This window comes from Mytilus galloprovincialis, chromosome 1 (assembly GCF_965363235.1).
Source record: "Mytilus galloprovincialis chromosome 1, xbMytGall1.hap1.1, whole genome shotgun sequence".
NCBI classification, from domain to species: Eukaryota; Metazoa; Mollusca; class Bivalvia; order Mytilida; family Mytilidae; genus Mytilus; species Mytilus galloprovincialis.
Window position 1 is genome coordinate 71,658,380 of NC_134838.1, and position 20,041 is coordinate 71,678,420.

The 20,041-nt window shown below is 31.8% G+C and overlaps 1 protein-coding gene across 1 annotated transcript; it reads left to right on the top strand.

Moving 5' to 3' along the window:
- Positions 1–1,789: 1,789 nt before the first annotated feature.
- On the top strand, positions 1,790–16,417 carry LOC143075016 (uncharacterized). Its single transcript, XM_076250633.1, has 6 exons — positions 1,790–1,999; positions 4,821–5,021; positions 11,711–11,893; positions 13,926–14,123; positions 15,071–15,205; positions 16,290–16,417. Exons 1-6 carry the CDS (start codon positions 1,795–1,797, stop codon positions 16,415–16,417), a joined length of 1,050 nt encoding a protein of 349 aa, XP_076106748.1. The 5' UTR covers positions 1,790–1,794.
- The last annotated feature ends 3,624 nt before the right edge of the window (positions 16,418–20,041 follow it).

Below are 20,041 nucleotides of genomic sequence, written 5' to 3' on the forward strand. Positions count from 1 at the left end.
GTTATCTCGACGAATCTCTAAAAATTATGGAGCCATTATCTTTTTTTTATTATCACATCTTTCATATTTTCCTAATTTTATGATATTTTTTTTTCATTTTTATGTTTTGGCTAAACAAGAAACAAGAGTATCAACAGATGTTTTCAACTACAACATGTGCAACTCTTACAAATGCCTGCAAATTTAAAAAAAAATTGGAATATCAGTTAGAAGGGCTACACACCAGTATAATGTACATATGCAGTTACCGTAATAATGTGTATAAGATTGACACACTGTGTTACGACATTCGGCAATTGCTTCACAAGGAGAGATAGTACAAATTGTTGATTTGTTCATTTCACTGTTTTTCTGGTGCCAAGTGTGAATGACGATCTGCTAACCCTTCTTCTGAAATATCTGGGTGTGTTTAGTCTTTAGTGTTTTATGTTTTGTCTTGTATTCTATTGTTGTTTTTTCCTTTTTTGACAATGGCGTTGTCAGTTTATTTCTGATCTATGAGTTTGAATGTCCCTCATGTATCTTCAGCACCAATTTTTTAGACGGGCCAATTCTAAGATCTTGAGAGCTTACTTTGAAAATCATTTCCGAAAGAATGTTCGAAGGCATTCGTCATATAAAAAGAAGATGTGGTATGATTATCAATGAGACAACTTGTCACAAGATCTTATATTACTTTTGTTAAATGGTTATACCGCTAATGTCTTTTGGTTTGATCAGTGAAACAACACCATACATATTTTATTTTGGTTTAATTTTCTTTACCAACACACACACACGTCTGATATTTTGAAACCACTTGATGTCTATTGTTATGTCCCTTTTAGAAGATGTACGATCATGATTAAAGAAATGAGAATAGTTGTATTTAGTTGTTACCAGATATCCTTGTGAATTTACTATTAGTGTGTACATGTACTAGAAAAGCCTCAGTGCCAAATTATACCTCATATATATAATATAAATAGAACAAAAACTACTGCTTCACAAGATCAAAAATAATCTTGCATTCCAATGATTGCAGTGGAACTGAATCAAGTGAGCACAAAGAGGAACCATGCTATATGTATGTGAGAGTGTACCTGGATGTCATAAATAATCAACATCCGTAATATTGTGTAACATGTGTAAACTGCTATAACCGTCACGTATATAATATTTGTTTTTCCTTTACTCGACTCTTTTGTCCCCCAGACATACCGTAATATTCCCTTTTGAAGTAGTTTAAAGGTTTCATTTCGACGCCTTTAATATTTTACTATGCAGTATGAGTTCTGATCATGTTGAAAGTTGTGCAATGACATTGAGTTGTCAACAATAATGATAAGACATTTTAGAGTGAGAATTCACTTTTGTCCACTGACTGTATATCTGCATGATCTGTGAAATTCGAATTCGATGTAGCACAAACAATGGCTATTATGTTACTTACTTAGTAATTAAGTCTTTGGTATCAAATAGAAGAATGCATCTGGTCCCATCTCCATTTTCATGCATTTTCTAGCCAAAATATTGTCAATGATACCTACCTCATGTATTCCTTTTCCACTCTGATGTGTGTTGACTCTGAAGTGCTCAAATACCTGACATATAAATTTGTATTAATAAGAAAAATAATTTTAAACGAATCTGTTTGCCAATTTTGATAGACTTCTCCGTTAGAATTATTCTTACAATTGTGCCTCTCTTTTTGTTTTAAAGCATATCATGGTGCCAAACCGAATGTTATTTTGAAAAAGTTCCAGATCGTTTTTCATTCCAGTATACACATTCTACTTTGCAGTTGCGGTCCGAATGGATGAGTTTAGTTTGTATCTCGAAAATGGAACAGCAGATCAAAGTAGCGATAGTGGTCTGTGCTACACAGACAAAGGAATACCTGGGTATCCTGATATTACTCAGAACATAACTTGTAATATGTTGGCTAGAAATGTGTATTTCGTCAACAGGAGATCCAGTCCGACTTGTTTTATAGAGTTGTGTTACGTAGCAATATATGGTAATGTATATAAGTGTATCGCAGAATATTATTTATATTAGAGTCCATGATTGTGTTTTGACATTCCTTGGGATGAGAAATTTCTAACACATTTGTGTAAAAGATTAAAGGACATTTTGTTAAGTTTCTAGAGCTTGATGTACTTATAAAATTGTTGATTCGTAAAATTATGAAACAAATTCGTTACAAAAGTGAACGGAAAATTGACATGAATAATTGATGATTTCAAATAGAAGAACATTAATTATAATACAAAGTTAGCCAAGATGATTTAGCTACAATACAAGATTTAGCAAAGGCTTGTCATTTACACTGAAACGAGAACCGCGTCATACTGTTTGTTTATATGCATATGCAATGATTAAATAATAATTTCTTCATGTCATGCTCTATGCTCCTTTTAACATCGGTATGCATCATATAATATATGTGTCAATATTTACAATAAGGTGTAAAATATGGTCAAATATAATGCCTACCCATGTTAAAATGCACATAGAGCATGACATGAAAGAATTATTTCGATTATAATAAGACTAATACATCATTTTTATAGGCGTACGAAAACACCAAAATAATGTTTGGCTGTTCGCGTTTCCTCCCCGTTGAGTCTGTACATTACATTGTCATATTTAAAACGTTAAAAAATTAAAAGCAGGGAAAATATTTGTTGTTTGATAAACAATTGATAATAAAAGTTTATATAATTTGCTAAAATGTATACATCTTATTAGAATAACAATGAAAATAAGGAGAATATGAACATGTATGTGTGCGCATGTGTCAAACATATTTTATTCAAATTTAAAGAATTGTACTGCTATAGAATTATTGTATTACAAACTGTAAGCAACGAGATAGCACACTAGCACTGAAAGTCCAATTAAACACCAATCAATTTTTTCGATCATATTATCAGGTCAGTCGCGATAGGTAACATTGATACTTTTTGAAATTGGTATACTAGAATTAGGTCTCAATGTCCTCATTCAATATACAACATTTGTAAAATTTCGACGGGTTCGGCATTTCTGTTAACAATCAAGGTCTATGTTGGTCAAACAATTCTTGACATGTTTCGGTATTTATAGATATTTGACTTTCAATGTTTTATTTTGGTCGTTCTTGATTAAGCTCAATCCAGAAACACTCTTTGTGAACATTAAATTTGTAAAGTGCTATTTTCTTTTTTTTTCTTCTTTTGCATTCATTGTATTTGATCAACAGTCATGCAATACATTATTTTTTTTTTGAGAAAAAAATAATTGTAAACACGAGTGCAGATGACTTTGTTTATAAACTATGCTTGCATTAGTTAAAAAAGAGTAAGCAAATCGGCACTGAGTTGACCTGTATTTTTGACTTTGACTGACACTTCTATGTGCCGGAGCAGTTAAAACAAGTCAATTGCATCCTATGCAGAATAAGTTCACATTTATTTATTACGTATCGGGTATGTGTGGCGTTCTCATGTGAGCAATCGTTTCTTTGTTATACCAGTCGTTTTGTTTCTTTATTGACTAAAGTCTGACATTTATATAAAAGAAGAACGTTTTTGCAATATATTTATATACACTTTCATTCAACAATCTGACAACATGAAGTCTTTTTATTTTTCGAAAATGTCAAACTCTTTACATGTGTTTAAGTTTTGTAATCGTTGTAAAGCATCGGAAAATTAGCTAGTTTGTCGAAGAAAAAATTGTTGTTTGTAAAAGTTCATATAATTTTTATTCTGGGGAAAAAAATGCATCTGCAAGCAAACAGCAGTTTTGTACAATAACAATTTCAAATTATCAGATTTGGGAAATTAAAGTACATTATGACAAAAATTAGCCAAGGCTGATTATAGTATTATATCTTGAAAACCTACCACTTGCTATACAGCAATCTGGTTAATATGTTGATTGAGGAAGTCTTGTAAATGTCGTGAAATAAGTCAAGTCAGAATAATGAGCTCTTTACTGTAAACACTCTTAAGAATTTTGAGTTGCCTGTTGGAAACTCTCACAAACACAAGTCAACTAATTACAATAGCAGTCCACATTACAAACCCTAATCAACATACATACAATACGAATTGTTTAATTGTTTTGGTTGGTCTTTAATACAAGCCATAACTGCCACTAAGCGTTAAAAATAATATCAGTCAATTAATAAATAAATATAGTATGTAGACGGGCACTAAATAATTGTCAAATAGTTTGAATTAACAGTGAAACAAGTGGAAAGCCTTTTCAGTAGTTTTAAAACATGTAGAAGACAAAAGAAACAAAGAAGTACACTCATACAACCATTTACTCGTTTTCACGTAATCCCCCATATCATTTACTGACATCGAAAATATCAAAATAAAAAGATGTTGTATGAGTGTCAAGGAAACAGCCTTCCAGCAGTCCCGAAATGATGTAGAAGATAGATAACTCAATTAAAACGAGTACTATATATGAAAACCCATCAAAGTCTACATTAAACTCTACTACAATGAATTGCAATAACGTCATTTTGTATCATAGTGCATACAATTGACAATTTTATTTTTTGAAAGATATCCGATTATTTGTAATTTGACGTTTAATTTCGCTAAAAATCATTTTCTTATCCTTTAGGAATGTGTTATTCAAGTTAACCTATCAAACGTTTCTTGCGCATGTTGCGTGATTAACTCGTGATAACTAATAACTATCAAACAATACGATATCAATATAGTTTACATTGTGCATGTTTACAAACAACATGCAAGCAAGTTCTTACATGGATCTTTGTCTATGTACTAAATATTTCCTTTTTAACATAATCGTTATATTTGTTCTAAATCAAGGATGTTGGAAAGGTACTTGGGGTACTAATTGTACTATGGATTGTCCAGATGAATGTATCGACCGTCACTGCTTTCCTAATAATGGATCCTGTGTTTGGGGTTGTGATGTACATAGGTGTTTTCACGGAGAGTGTGATTCAAAAACAGATTTGTGTACAAAGGGTTGTTTACCTGGACGAGCCGGGAGATATTGTACATTCTGTAAGTTAAGTAAATCAAATAAATGACCCAATGTAACTTTAATATCCGAATTCATTTCCAATCCAACAAAAAGCAATAACGTTGGCTTAGTACGTTTCGTAACAAGTAATATGTTTTGATATTTTATTGTCACTGTTTCATTACTCAATCAATAAGGCACTCGAACGGATTCGTAAAAAGTAATCCTTCCATTTCAGAAAGTTTTTTCTTTATTAGATATTATACTTTTAAATGTTACAGTAGTTGCAACATACTATACGTTACATAGTGTGCTAGTGACCTAATACGGTATATATTGGGTCAGTAAATTCCATATGGGGTGTGAGCGAAGCTCGATTCCCCATATGGAATTTACTGACCCCAAATATACCGTATTACGTCACTAGCACACTATGTAACGAATTTATCTTACCGACTATCTTAAGGTAACACGATACCGAATGGCATATCTCCCGATTTCCAAAATTTTTGGCATACGTGTACTTTGAATCGAGTTACATCGGAATATGTGATAAAAAATGGGGGTCACCATTTTTGTTTTTTTGTAATTTTCATAGGAAAACGTCAATTTTGGCGACAAATTTACTTAGGTATATAGGGGAAATGCCTTTTTTTCGGCTTACCTTTTTAGATTTTCGAATGGATGGCTGTTTTCTTATATACGGAGAAAAACAAAAAACTAACATAATATCCAGGATTGCATAGTGAATCCATACACGTATAGAAACTCATATGTCACCATCCTTGTTTTTGAAATAAATGGCTTCAAAGTTGATCGATAGGCCTAGAATTTGACCTAAAACGTGTGACGTTATGGTGTACGGAATATAACGTTATTCCTTCTTAGAGAAATGGAGAAAACAATATGTGTCGGGATCTGAATGAGTATATTTTATTTTCATTTCCCCTGTCGACTGTCGTAAAGTTCCTAGTAATGCAATATACAATTCTACTGAATCAGATATAATTTTATTTCGTCCTGCACATGGAATTTCACTCATATGAATTAATATCAATATCGTCCGATTTTCACATCAAACGAGCATATCATGACTTGAAACTTGCGTGAACAGGTTCCATGTGAATCTTATGATAATAGTTCATGCATAAATCACCGGAATTTTGTACACGTTAAATTCACGTAAATATTTAAAATAAAATTATTTAAATAATATCTTTGTTCTAAAATTTGATTAAAACCATAAAAAATACATGTACCTTCAGATTTTTGTTAAATTTACGTGAAAATTAAATGAAACATTTCACCTGAGATTCTTCCGAATTAATGATTTTTAACTCCATCATATTAGACAATGGTGGTATCATCACTGCATCCCGTGATGCAGAAATATAGTATTTAAAAAAAAAATGATTCATTTAACAGTTTTTTAATTGCTCGGTTTGATGGTTGTTTAACGTTCAGTGGCAAATAGTTCATGCATGTTCGGGACGATACAATACAATTTTGAAAACAGTTGTTTATAAAAGACACATTTGATGCACCAGTCAAAAAAGATTTTGTGAAAATTATGAGGAAAAATAATGATCATGATAAAATACACATTCCAAAAAATAAAATAACAAAACTCTAAGACAAAAATCAAAACGAAAAAATCCCTTATCAAATGACGAAATAAAAGCTGAAAAACATCAAAAGAATGATAAACAGCTGTCATATTCTTGACTTGGTACATACAATACATGTAGTATAGTGTACTCTGCGTTGTGTAAATGTGTTACGTGTTTGCTCAGCAAGTCGGACAAACCTTGCAAACTGTTAACCGGAATAATTCAGTCGTTATATTCCGCTTACTACATTAAGTAGGTAGGAGAGATCGATTACGGGGAGGGACTGAATTATTCGGGTTAGCAAACTGTATGAAAAATTTCACAAATTTCAACATTCTGTCTCATTTGTGAAAAATTATTTACATAACAAATCTTGAGATCATATATGCATTCTTTGTATAAGTAAAACAACTGCGAAATTTAAAAGTTCCAGCTTGAAATTCAACCTGTATCAGATGTAAGCTGGAGTCTGTACTCTGTGTGCTTTTGTATTTTATCAAAATGTTTAATCCAGCAGCCTGTCATGAAACAAAAAAGAAACTCCAGACGATATGCGCACCTATAATATGAGTAGTAACACCAGGTACATAGTTTTAAAGCTGAAGCAAAACTACTGTAGTTCTAAATAATTAGCCGAATTAACTTTCTCTCTCTCTCTATATATATATATACTAAGTGCGGGATTAACGGTCGAACGGACAAATGTAAAACAATATGATGATACGTGCTCTATAAGTAATTTGGTGACAATGCATATTTTTGAATATGCAGTTCATATAATGGAATGGTAATTTGGAGATCTGAAATGTAGTAGCAATGTAAGAAGGATAGCATTTTCGTCATTTCGTCTTTGGTGGAAACTTGACTAATTGGAAATTTTACCGCATCTCCTTATATTTCATAATGGTTTGAATTTTCTAAAGAAGAGCAAAAGTTTTAAGACTTAAACTAATATTTACCAAGAGACTGAAATGTCACTGTGACAATTATACTACACATACTCAAAATTTTCCAACGTTTACTAAAACTACAAATAAGAAGTGTAAAGGTACTATTCCAATTAGCATTAGTCAAGATTTTCTTGATGTCTTCAAGGTGTTGATGTCAGTTAATTAATGCCCAGCTGTTGCTATCTTATAAATTGCATATCACATATCTCCATTTATCATTCTATCAGCCAACTTTTGTACAAATAACATGTACATGTACACAGTTTAGTTTTTTTTTTATTTGTACTTGTACTTTTACAAATAAAGTCTCATGTTACCCAAACTTTCCGGGCCTTATCCGACGCCTATTATGCGAGCAATATGGCCCTCAGAGCCCTAAAAGGTAACTTTGTTAATTTTCTTTCAGTCGTTTTGTCTCCCAACTTGTACATGTACATTATTTCCAACTCAAAACTAAAAATCACCGAATACCCATGCAAGCGTAAATTAACACGAATATAAAATCTAAATGATTTCAAGATCAAGCTTTTTTACAGTCTCTTGCCGTTTGAATAATAAAAAGTCAGCCGTTTGCATGATAATTTCGAGAAAAAAATTATCTGTCTGACTACAGCCAGCCCCAACTATCAACTTGCGTTTGTAGACGCAAGTGGATACTCGGGGCTGGCTTTATTCAGACTGTAACGGAACCTGAATTTTGTTATTTTATTTCTGCTGAATCAAGTGCCCATGTATTTCTCAGCCTTCGTTAACTTTCTAATGCTTCATTCCGATGTTGCTGTCCGTCCTGAGTAGACGTGGTTTATACGATTACAAAGCTGGCACTGTATTTTAAAATATTTCCAAAACTATATCGAATTTACTCTGTACAGACCAATGAATTTCAGAGACTGTTTACACAAGGAACACAGGAAAAGTTATTCGGCTAAATAACCACTTTTTTACATACCATACAAACAAACTATTTTCTGTATGATTTTCAATGTCTGCTTGTATTGTGCTTTTCTCCCTAATTATATCCGTATTCTCATCCAAATAAATTTCAATTTTGTCCGAGCGGTGTTTTTGATGACCATTTTAAAACGAATTAATAGTTGTAAAATTACCCGTTTTTTTCACACATCATCCTAAGCTTCTATGAATTAGATTTCTACTTTCAAAACAAAATTTCATGGAGATACGGCGTGAATCATGAATAAGCACTTATTGCAAAAATAAACCAAGGTTTACTTTTATAAATTGTTATTTGGATGGAGAGTTGTCTCATTGGCACTCGCACCACATCTTCATATATTTATACCAAGAATAAAAATAAAGTGATAAAACTTTGTCTGTTATGCATAAGAACAGATATAGATAAAGCGTGCAGATGCTTAAATATCAAAGAAACAGAATATTTAAAAAGTAAAGTAATATTTTTAAAGATTAACAATGAGCAGAATGATTGCCGGAAAACGATAAAACAATCTATGTCAAATAACCGCTACGTATTGCATCAAAACTCTCGACACTCTGCATCTAGGGAAAGTCACCGTTAAAAATGTTACACAAAACCCGCTGCATTGGCTTATATGTGTGAACGTTATTCGATAACGTCAGGAACGATAACTCATGGCGTAACGTCATTCGGTATCGTGTTACCTTAACGTGTAAAATTTAAACTAGTGACCTATCAAAGTGAGCAAGTTTTCAATACAGTTAGCATTAACATGATTAAGAAACTACTTCCTTTGATCCTACAAAAACAGATGCCAACAATGACAACTTGTTAGATTTAAATGTGTTTTATGAATTTATTTCACTTTATCATCACTTTCTTCGTCTGTTGAAACCTTTAAGATTTTTTCTCAGTACTGTTTTGTTTTTCTTAAGGGACATAGCATCACTACTTACCGTGAATGAAATAAGCCCCGCCTCCTTATTACCTTATATGGAATATAAAGGGACGCAACTCCACTACTAACCGTGTATGAAATAAGCCCCGCCTCCCAACTAACCCAATACTAAATATACACGGTTTCCACGAGGACGCTTTTAACCAATCATATTCCTAGAAATGTATAGGAGGTAAGATAAAAGGTTTTCTCTATACACTAGATACACTATAAAAATGTTTGATTTTTACATGTGTATGCATTTACAGTTATACATATTTATATCGATATTCAAACGAAAGGGAAAACAAGATGAATTAATCAGCATAACATCGTTTTCATCGTTGATTTAGCATATAATACGAGTAGTCAAATCTACGAGATTCTTTTTTAAAACTACCATGTTCTATCTCCACTCCCATTGTATTATTGTGGCTTATACATCAAGTTAGTTAAGATCAGTTTTTTAAATGGTGTATCTCCACAATGTTTCATGTATTTTTGCTTTTAATTAATTGTTATAAAACTTTCGTAATAGGATTTTGATGAACTTGCATGGTCTGAACTTGATTTATGAACAACTTCTAGCAAATCTAGCAGTACAGAATTTTGGGGTTATCACAAATTTTATAAACATCTTTGGCCTATATCCATACATAGAATAAGTGTCTAAACCTACATTGTCGTAGTAAAATACTCTATATCCCCAGAAAGATTTTTATCTTTTTCTTTAGTTGTTTGTCTATTGAAATCACAATCGAATAAAATGGTACTCTTCAGATAAGCAGATTTGTTCCTTTATATGGTTTATGTCTTCATCAAATACGTTTGATATTGAGCATTTGAACTTGAATAAGATTTAACGTCGACCTGCTGGTTTCTATAATTGTGGTATTTTATAGTTTTACACAGGATTGACATTTCTTGGTCAGATCGAGATGCATCGACTTAAAAAACCTTGGATAAACATATATCTGTGGAAAATTAGTCGCTATCCTCGAAGGTCTTATGATAAAATTAAAATTAACTGAATATGACAGCTATAGTTATTATGACTAAATCCGTGCTGATATTAATAAAACGAAAGTAAAAAAATCTAAGAAAAGATACACAACTAGGTAGCCATATGGCTATACATACATGTATATTGGTTTGCTCCTTAGATTAATTCGTTTGTTAATAGGGCATTTGCAAGACAATGCTGTTACAAAATGATAACATGAACATACCACTCTGTGATACATAAGGTTTATATACAGTATATATCATTTTATATGATTCCAGTAACGACAGCCGTGCAGATTATATATTTTCAAGAATACACTTATTTTAAATGCTTTTTATATAAAACGTGTTAAATCCTTTTAAATCCAACCACCTATTTGAATCCATCGAAATGTCCGCTTTGAACACCACGTACATCCTAAACTTTACAGAAATAGCAGCGTGTAGGGCCGTCTGAACACAAGTATTTCTTTTGCAATGCTTGAGATCTCATAAACATGTTTAACCCCGCCGCATTTTTGCGCCTGTCCCAAGTCAGTCTTGTATATTAGTTTTAATTTTAGTTTCATGTGTACAATTCGGAAATTAGTATGGCGTCCATAATCACTGAACTAGTATATATTTGTTTTGGGACCAGCTGAAGGACGCCTCCGGGTGCGGGAATGTCTCGCTACATTGAAGACCTGTTAGTGACCTTCTGCTGTTGTTTTTTCTATGGTCGGGTTGTTGTCTCTTTGACACATTCACCATTTCCATTCTCAATTTTATTTCTTAAAAATTTGAACATAGATCTAAAGTTTCATAACTTCAATCTGCAGTGTTACGTTCACTTCAATTTTACGTTCTATTGATTTACAGAAATAATAATGGAACAACCCATTTGTATTAATGTACAATCCTTATGTAATTTGAATATTTTTATTGTAAATATATATATATTGCTATAAGTATGTTTAAAAAGATATTCAATGGTTTGAGAAATAAATGTATATAGCTATAATTGCAAGTTAAAATGTAAATGCCAACTGAAAAAAACATTGTTTGGCAACAAAGTAAAAAAAAAACACACTTCCCAATAATAATTCAGAAGACAAAAATCAAGTGAAATCCTCATCCAATAAATATATGAAACAATCAGTATGAAAATCAGCAACAAGTAGTAAAAAGTTGAATTATGAGATTTAAAACCTCTACCTGTATACAAAGATTCGAAACCAATTATGTGTTCACACTTATGTATATGTTTTATCATAAACATGGTTCAAAAGACTTTGTTTAACTTTCATTTCAGATGATGTGGTTTACAATAGAACTACAAAACAAATCTTATCTGGTCTCAGTTCAGCCGCAAATGCATTAACCGATGGAAACATCACTTCCTGCATCAGTACATCATCAACCAGTTTGAATTCATATATACAGATTGGAAATGAATCGTTAATTGTGATAACTGGCGTGTATCTTGTCTTTGGAGGTGAGTTAACAATGAATTGATGGAAACTATGTACATACATGTTTTAGATATATTATTCCATGAATGTGTTTGTTGATACTGATTATCTGTTGATTGTGGTCTTTTTTGTAGTGGTTTATGTTTGTATGATATAAACAAACTTCTGATAGTGTGTTGGAATAAACTTTCCATGCTGATAAGGTTAGTTTATATTTATCAGTTACGGTCGAAATTCTGTTGACATTTGATTTGAATCCCCTCCTTATAATATAAGTTCAAATTGTTTTTTTATAGACACTCTTTTGACAAGAAATATTGCATACATATACATTTTCATACAACTTGAAAAAAAAACCTTCACGATATTAGCAGCTCATTGTTATGTTGATATGAAATATTATCGGGTTTTTAATTTAATTTTGTGTCGACCAGCTAATAATTCACTATATGATTATACTAAAATAGAAATCTTGGAATATGTATTTTGAAAGTATATTCATACCTTAAATCATGCCGTAATATATTTTTTATAAAAGACGTTGCAACCATCAATGGACGAGATACCTCTAAAACTGTTTCTCTTTTCAAAACTGCCGAAAGATATTTTCATTATCTAGATTACATGCGATTATGAAATTCAATTGAGAAAGATACAAAAACTCTTTGTACTATACATCAGAGGTTAAATTATCGATCATGTGCTGCTTTTTGCATACAAATTAAAACAAACACCTATTTATCTGGTACGTGCATTCAACACTATATCATGAACCATGTATCTGGGATGAATAAATTTAGCAACACAGGTTTGCAACATTTAATGCTGTCTATGTTTTAAACGGATATATATTTTAGAAGTTGACGTTTGAGCGATAACTAGTCTTATTTTCTTTTCATAATATAATCCATATAATATAATGCGTTAATAACAAGTAACAAATTACCAGGCGAAATCATTATTTAAATTGGGAGAATAACAATCGACCAGAAGTACTAACTGAAGCGAGATAAAAGTTGCTGATTTACATTCTCATAGACCAGAATATGTATAAAAAGCAAAACAATGCGTTACATCTAAACAAAAAACTAATTATACGATGTTTGAATATACTTTCTCTTCGTAGTTTTTATTTTAACGTGTAATAGATTTCTATAGCTAACATTTTCTAGATGTATCAATATTTACAACAGACAGACAGATACTATAAACTTATTGACATATAAACATGTCAGCCAGAGTTTGAGCTTGTTTTGCTATATCTATAAAAACAAGATTGACGAAAAAAGGTCATTTATTAAAAATCATAAAATGCAAAAAATTACAATTTGCAAATAAAAAATTTGACATAAAAGTTCATAATTAATATGCAATTATAATACATAATTGATTCGAAAATCATATCAATTGAATAAATGACAAATAATAGCAAAGGTGGGGAGACAAATCTACCCAACTAAAACAATCTATTCACAAAACTGCTTGTAAAGATAAAATAAAGGGAAGTTTGCGGGTGGTAAATTTAAATTTCACGCAATGTTTTAGAATCACAAGTTATCAAGACGAAAGTTAATGATAAAAGGAAGTGCACACATGGCACGTAAACTTGTGCTGACCCCGCAAGATCATTGACCAATAAGAAGTAAGGAATCCACTCACATGGTTTTCTACACGTGAAAAAGTGTTATACAATTTAGACTATTCTGACCCACTGGTCACTTCAGAGACTAAAGTTCTCATTCTTTTTATCCGTTAAAGCTATAAAACTACAAAATTAAGTTAATCTTCCCTGTTGTCTTAAATTATTTTATTCCGCTTCTTAATTATCAAATAAAATTGGTTTTAAGACAGACAGACAGATACCATAAACTTATTAAAAATATAATCATGTCAGCCAGAGTTTGAACTTGTTTTGCTATATCTATAAAAACAAGATTGACGAAAAAAGGTCAATATCTATTGACGTTTATTTGTGTGTTTTTTTTTTTTTTTTATCTAGAACTGTTTTGTTTATTCATAACTACTAGCTATAAAGAGTACTTTTTTAATTTTCAGACAAGAATCCTCCGATCGGTATTCACAAAGTGTATTGTTCTAATTCAACTGATTCATGGGCTGATGGTATAGTGTTATACAATGCAGAGTATGATAACAAGGACATACCCGTATTTGCTGTTTGCAAATATGTTATTTATATACCGCCCATACTGAATGGAAATTCAAAGATCGATATTTGTGAAATTGAAATCGGTGGTGAGTATGTAAAATTTACAAATTAGTTAAGTTTTCCGTAACTAAAACATGTTGCAAAAGTGGAAAATTTTGCTAGTGTGTTGAGGGTGAAAATAATGTAAGTCATATTATATTATAAACACGAATCAGAATATGATAAGGGGGAATACAAACAAATAGAAAAAGTCGCAGAAATTATACATTACCGGCTAAGAGTAAAATCACAAAAATAGTAAACTCCGAGGAAAATCTAAAACGAAAAGTTCCTCATTAAATGGCACAATTGAAAGCTTAAAAGCATCAATGATGCTCAAAAAGGAGACAAAACCACACAAAATCTGACCCAGTAAAATTGGATGAATCTTATATTCTCAACAAGCATGAGAAATATGATCAGATCCAGGTCCACAAGTGGCGCCCGACATGTAGTCAATGGCAACTGTTAATCTCTAACTGTTAGTCAATGTATGACACACACTTAACTGTATTTGCTGTATCTCTTGTTTCCTTGATCTTAATTACGTTGGGATAGTTGCGGTCAATATTGTCACTGAATTTGGATTGTTTGTTGGGAGAACAGTATGTATTTAGGAGAAAGTAATTTAAAGGATAGAGATATCTTTATTTCTTTCTCCTATGGAGTTCTCGCATGGAGTCAGCCAATTATAAACAACATATCATGCAAACGTAACACGTATGCTGTAAATCTAGATATCAACCATTATGGATGTCAAATTCAAAGTTATTCTTTATAACAAAGTACGATTTATCCTTCCATACGACAAGATACTTGTATCTTTGTTGGCCAGGAAAGCAAATTAGAAAAATCTTATTCCAGCCTACATAATATAAAAATTGAGAAAAAATGACAACCTTAAAAATATTTAAAACTGTGTGACTTTGCGTGTGAATAATCGAATTACTTAGTGTTTAGTGTATGTATGGGCAATTCCACTCTTAACTTGCAGGATGTCCTTATGGAAATTATGGAGACAACTGCCAATTGACTTGTTCCAAAAACTGTATGGGACCATGTGATGTAATAACCGGTAACTGTTTGTTCGGTTGCTCAGTTGGTTGGCTTGGTGAAAAATGTGACAGAGGTAACAGTTTCATTGTTTCAGCTATTGTCTGAATAATGCATAGTGGAACTATGATGGTCTGTTTTGCTAGTTAACACAAGGCTTGGTCATATAAGTATTGGATTTGAAATTGGGAATGTGTCAAAGAGACAACTAACCGTTCAAAGAGCAGACAATAGCCCAAGACCACCACGTAGGAAGTCTTCAACTGGCCCCTATCTCAAATGTGTACTAGTTCAGTGAAAATGGACGTCACATATATATCTGTATTTATTTTACAACAAAACATTGATTGCGAAACAGCATTCTTATAGATAGTGACTAACAATTTCGTTAATTGCTGTATTTGGTATAAAAAAAAGGATTGAAAAATAGTATTTAACGTTTGATACATGCTATTTTGTTTCAAAAATGTTTGAACGTACTCAAATGAAAGAACCCCTTATTGTTTCGCATTCTAAAAATACCTGCATGAGGTTGTCTGGCCACTTCACTATCTTTGAATCCGCAAGTATCATTATGATGAAATGTTGACAGTGCCTCGATACAGTACAGGAGTGATACCAATGTCGGTCGAATTAAGCTTAGTCATAGCCACACGCAGATAAGACAAACAATGTAGAGATTACTGAAAACAAAATATCTCGACAACATTACAACATATTAATGAATGGTTCACTTTCCGTTTGCTATGATATACAATGTGGTGATTTCGTGTACCCCCGCCTTTACATTCTCAATACTCATATTTTCACCTTAATGACCATTTGGAACATTTAAATATATTGTATTGGTTTGAAAATAGACCTTGCGAAATGTTGGCAATATTTAAGGACGCTGTAGAGCAGACCAGTTTATTTCTTTTTTACATTTTTTTATTTCGCTTTAGTGCGAGTTTGCTTTTAATTTTGTCAGTTTAAGATTGAGATAACAGTTTTCAATCGACTTTTTTTTTTAAATGAATCACATACGATGCATTAGTGTACGTATAATTATCTTGTATGTGAATAGGAATATAATCAATAATTTCGAAACAAATATGTTACTAGTAAACAAAGTATCCAGTATCAAGGAAACAATTTGAAATTCTTATTTTATCTAATAGCATGTGATGCAGGTAATTTTGGAAGCCAGTGTCTGCGTGACTGCTCAGCAAACTGTTTATCACCCTGTGATCATATGACGGGACGATGTGAAGCAGGCTGTCTGAAAGGATGGGAAGGATTAAATTGACAGAAGGTTTATACATTTAAAATAAGATATTTGTCAATTGCATTAATATATTGCAGGTTACTTGGAAATGTTGGAATGATTATTAATTTTTCGTCAGTTTTCGAATTCCAGTGGAAAAAAAATATAAAAACATGATACATTTGATTAAATTACATAGGCCGCAAATATGATGACTAAATGTTTGATATATTGCAGAAACATGCCAATGAAATCAAATATAACAACATCGTGTATTTTATACCTGCACTGATTCGAATCAAAACAAATCCACATACAAAGGGCCATTTTTGTAAAAATTATGTCTTTCAAATAAACAAAACAATTCACGATCATCAATTATAAACAATCCAATCACATCAGAGACAACCAAATTCACTGTTCAAATAAATTACTCACTCGGTTAGATTTGTCAGCATGTCGACGAAGATTGCATTATCTTTGTTGTTTAAAAAAAATTCTTAGTTTCCAAGTTGTGCGGAACAATTAATTATGAGACCGTACACTGCAATGTCATTCAGCACTTTATCTTACCATAATTTATTTCAATAGTCAATCAAAAATTAAATATTTAAGATGAATTATATTTCTTTTCTTGGGATATCAATTATATATAAGGATTTCACTATATATAAAACTTAGAAAAGAGACAGTGACCCACGAAATTATTAATTTCAATTATTGGCACTAATTTGATACCAATGCTGGTTGACAGTGCATTCCCGATGATATCATCAACTAGGTAGTCAGCGCTTCGGGATGATATTATTTTTTTACAAACAAAAATGACACCTGTTCAGACATGACAGAAACATAAATAACTTATACGCTACTTCAAATTTGCCGACAATCTGTCGTACGTAATAAAAATTCAAAGCAAGGGATATGGGTTATAAATTTTCGTGGATTTAATTTGTACTGTCGAATCATGATTTTTTTTCTTTCAACTAATCAAACATTTTCATAGGTTTGTATGCAGACTTTGGCAGAATCACGAAATTAAATGACCACGATAGTGTAAGTTTATTTCAATCAAGAAAATACGTGTATTATTCATGTTCCCATTCGAAGTCTAAATATATCATGTCTGATTGAAAAATACATATTTGATGATATTTGTTCAAATTATGTTTTGTTGCATCTTCATAATTGTGTTTAAACATGTGGATTGATAGTCTTGCATCTAATACTAATCTTATTTACTAAATATACCTTCAATAATATTTCTCTTGACATTGTTGATGTAAGACTGCGTCAAGTGTTGTCTGTTTAGAAATTTGCGTGTGCTCCTCGGATTCTCACGAACTATTTCTACTAAGTTCGTGCTGTTCCTTATTCTACCTTTTTGTAACTTGTTAAATGTCATTCATGGATTTGTCCATTCTAGCTAAATACGTATACGACAATACTTTCTGGTTGTCTTGCTTTATGTTCTCAAATACTGCTAGACAATGATTAACTTCGTCATGTACATGTTGTTCAACAACTGGTCTTGTGTAAAAAGTAAAGTTACAAAAATACTGAACTCCGAGGAAAATTCAAAATTGAAAGTCCCTAATCAAATGGCATTTATATTGCATTCCGTACTTATGTCTGAACTACTTGCTGCAAATAGGCGTCTTTTAGTTTACTCGGTCCAACGATAACTAGAAAATAATACTACCACACAAACCACCAACAATATAACAACAAATCAGCACCTCTTGATTGAACAGTTCAATATCGGCCTACCGCAAAAGCTAGTGTAATGATTGTACTCTTACTACACCATGTATCCGTGACCCTGACTAAAAACGCGGAAAATGGTATTTTTATACACACTGAGAATGAATTTTAGTCGTCATCATCTTAACTTTGGATGTAATATTTTGCATGACAATTTTTTGTTAAAGAAGCTTTCAACACGTTAAAAATAAAAAAGGGAAAATAAATAATTCCCATTTTGGCCCAGTTTTGATATTTACTTTTTACATGAAGAATATGTACATTAATTTGTACAATAGGGACATTAAATACAAAAATAATCATAAATTCTAAACAATTCGTCAGATTCTTCTCATTTTATTTGGAAGAGTTTTAATACTCAAAGATAGTTACTTCAATTTGTATAAAACAGATTTTCTCCAAATTATTTGATATGTTTACTTCTATAACAGTCTTATCTAAAGAGTATTGACACTTTTTGTTGTGTGGTGTTCTTTTATTTCTTGACTTCAAGAGTACGGCCTAGTACTAAAAGTACCATTTATAATACCGCAAAGTACTACTACTCTAGTTATAGCTCTTTTTACTAAAGAGTATCACATTTTTTAAGAGTAGCAATACTCCAAAAAAGCGTTAACTACCTCCAACGTTAGAACACTCCGGTGATTATTTTTCTAGAACCATTTTTTAGCATCTAGACTAGAGTTTTTTTCTGACAGAGTATCGATACTCTTTGTAACTACTTTAAGAGATTCGAAATTCTTCAAAACAGGTTTCTACAATGAGCATAATGAGAGTATTGATACTTTTGGAAATAGATTTCTAACTTGAGAGAATCAATATGCGTTTAAGAGATTTTCTACCTTGAGAGTATCGATACTCTTTTAAACAGTTATCCACCTCGAGAGTATCGATACTCTTTGAAATAGGTTTTATACCATTAGTATATTGAGTATCGATACTCTTTGAAATAAGTATCCACCTCGAGAGTATCGATACTCTTTGAAATAGGTTTTATACCATTAGTATATTGAGTATCGATACTCTTTGAAATAGGTTTTATACCATTAGTATATTGAGTATCGATACTCTTTGAAATAGGTATCCACCTCGAGAGTATCGATACTCTTTGAAATAGGTTTTATACCATAAGTATATTGAGAGTACCGATACTCTTTGAAAAATGGTATTCACCTCGAGAGTATCGATACTCTTTTAAACAGCTTTCTACTTTGAGAGTATCAACACACTTTTAAAGGTTTCTACCATGAGCATATTCAGAGTATCGATACTCTTTTAACACATAGTATGATTAGAACTCTTTTAACACGTGTTCCTACCTTTAGTATGATGAGAGTATCGATACTCTTTTTAAACATGTTTCTACCTTGGGTATGATGAGAGAATAGATATTATTTTATCTATTTTCCGTTTTGAAAAAAAATATGGAAAGATTTGAAAAAAATAAGAACTAATATAAGACTATCTGAGATATTTATTGCTTCCTTCGGTCCATAGATACGAATGGAGTACACTAAAAAGTCGCAAAAGTTGAACTTTGAACATTACATCTTTTAAAGCTTGACAGCGTATAGCATCATGATGGATTGAGTAAAGTTCCCGAGAAAAAATGCAACCAAAATGTAATGGCGTGAGACGGACAGCAACACATTCAAATGTATTGCTTCTATGTGGTAAAAACAAGAATATAAATGAAGTTCATAATTTTTATATACTAAGAAACATGAACCCCATAAAAAACAGGAGGTATCTCAGGTGCTCCGGAAGGATACGCAGATTTATTCTGCATGTGGCACCTGTTGTGTTGCTCCGGTTAAAAGGGTCTCAATGACTATCAAAACAATAGAATATATATATATGTAAACATTGACTGGAGAGAGTTCTATTTCGATTCTTTGAACA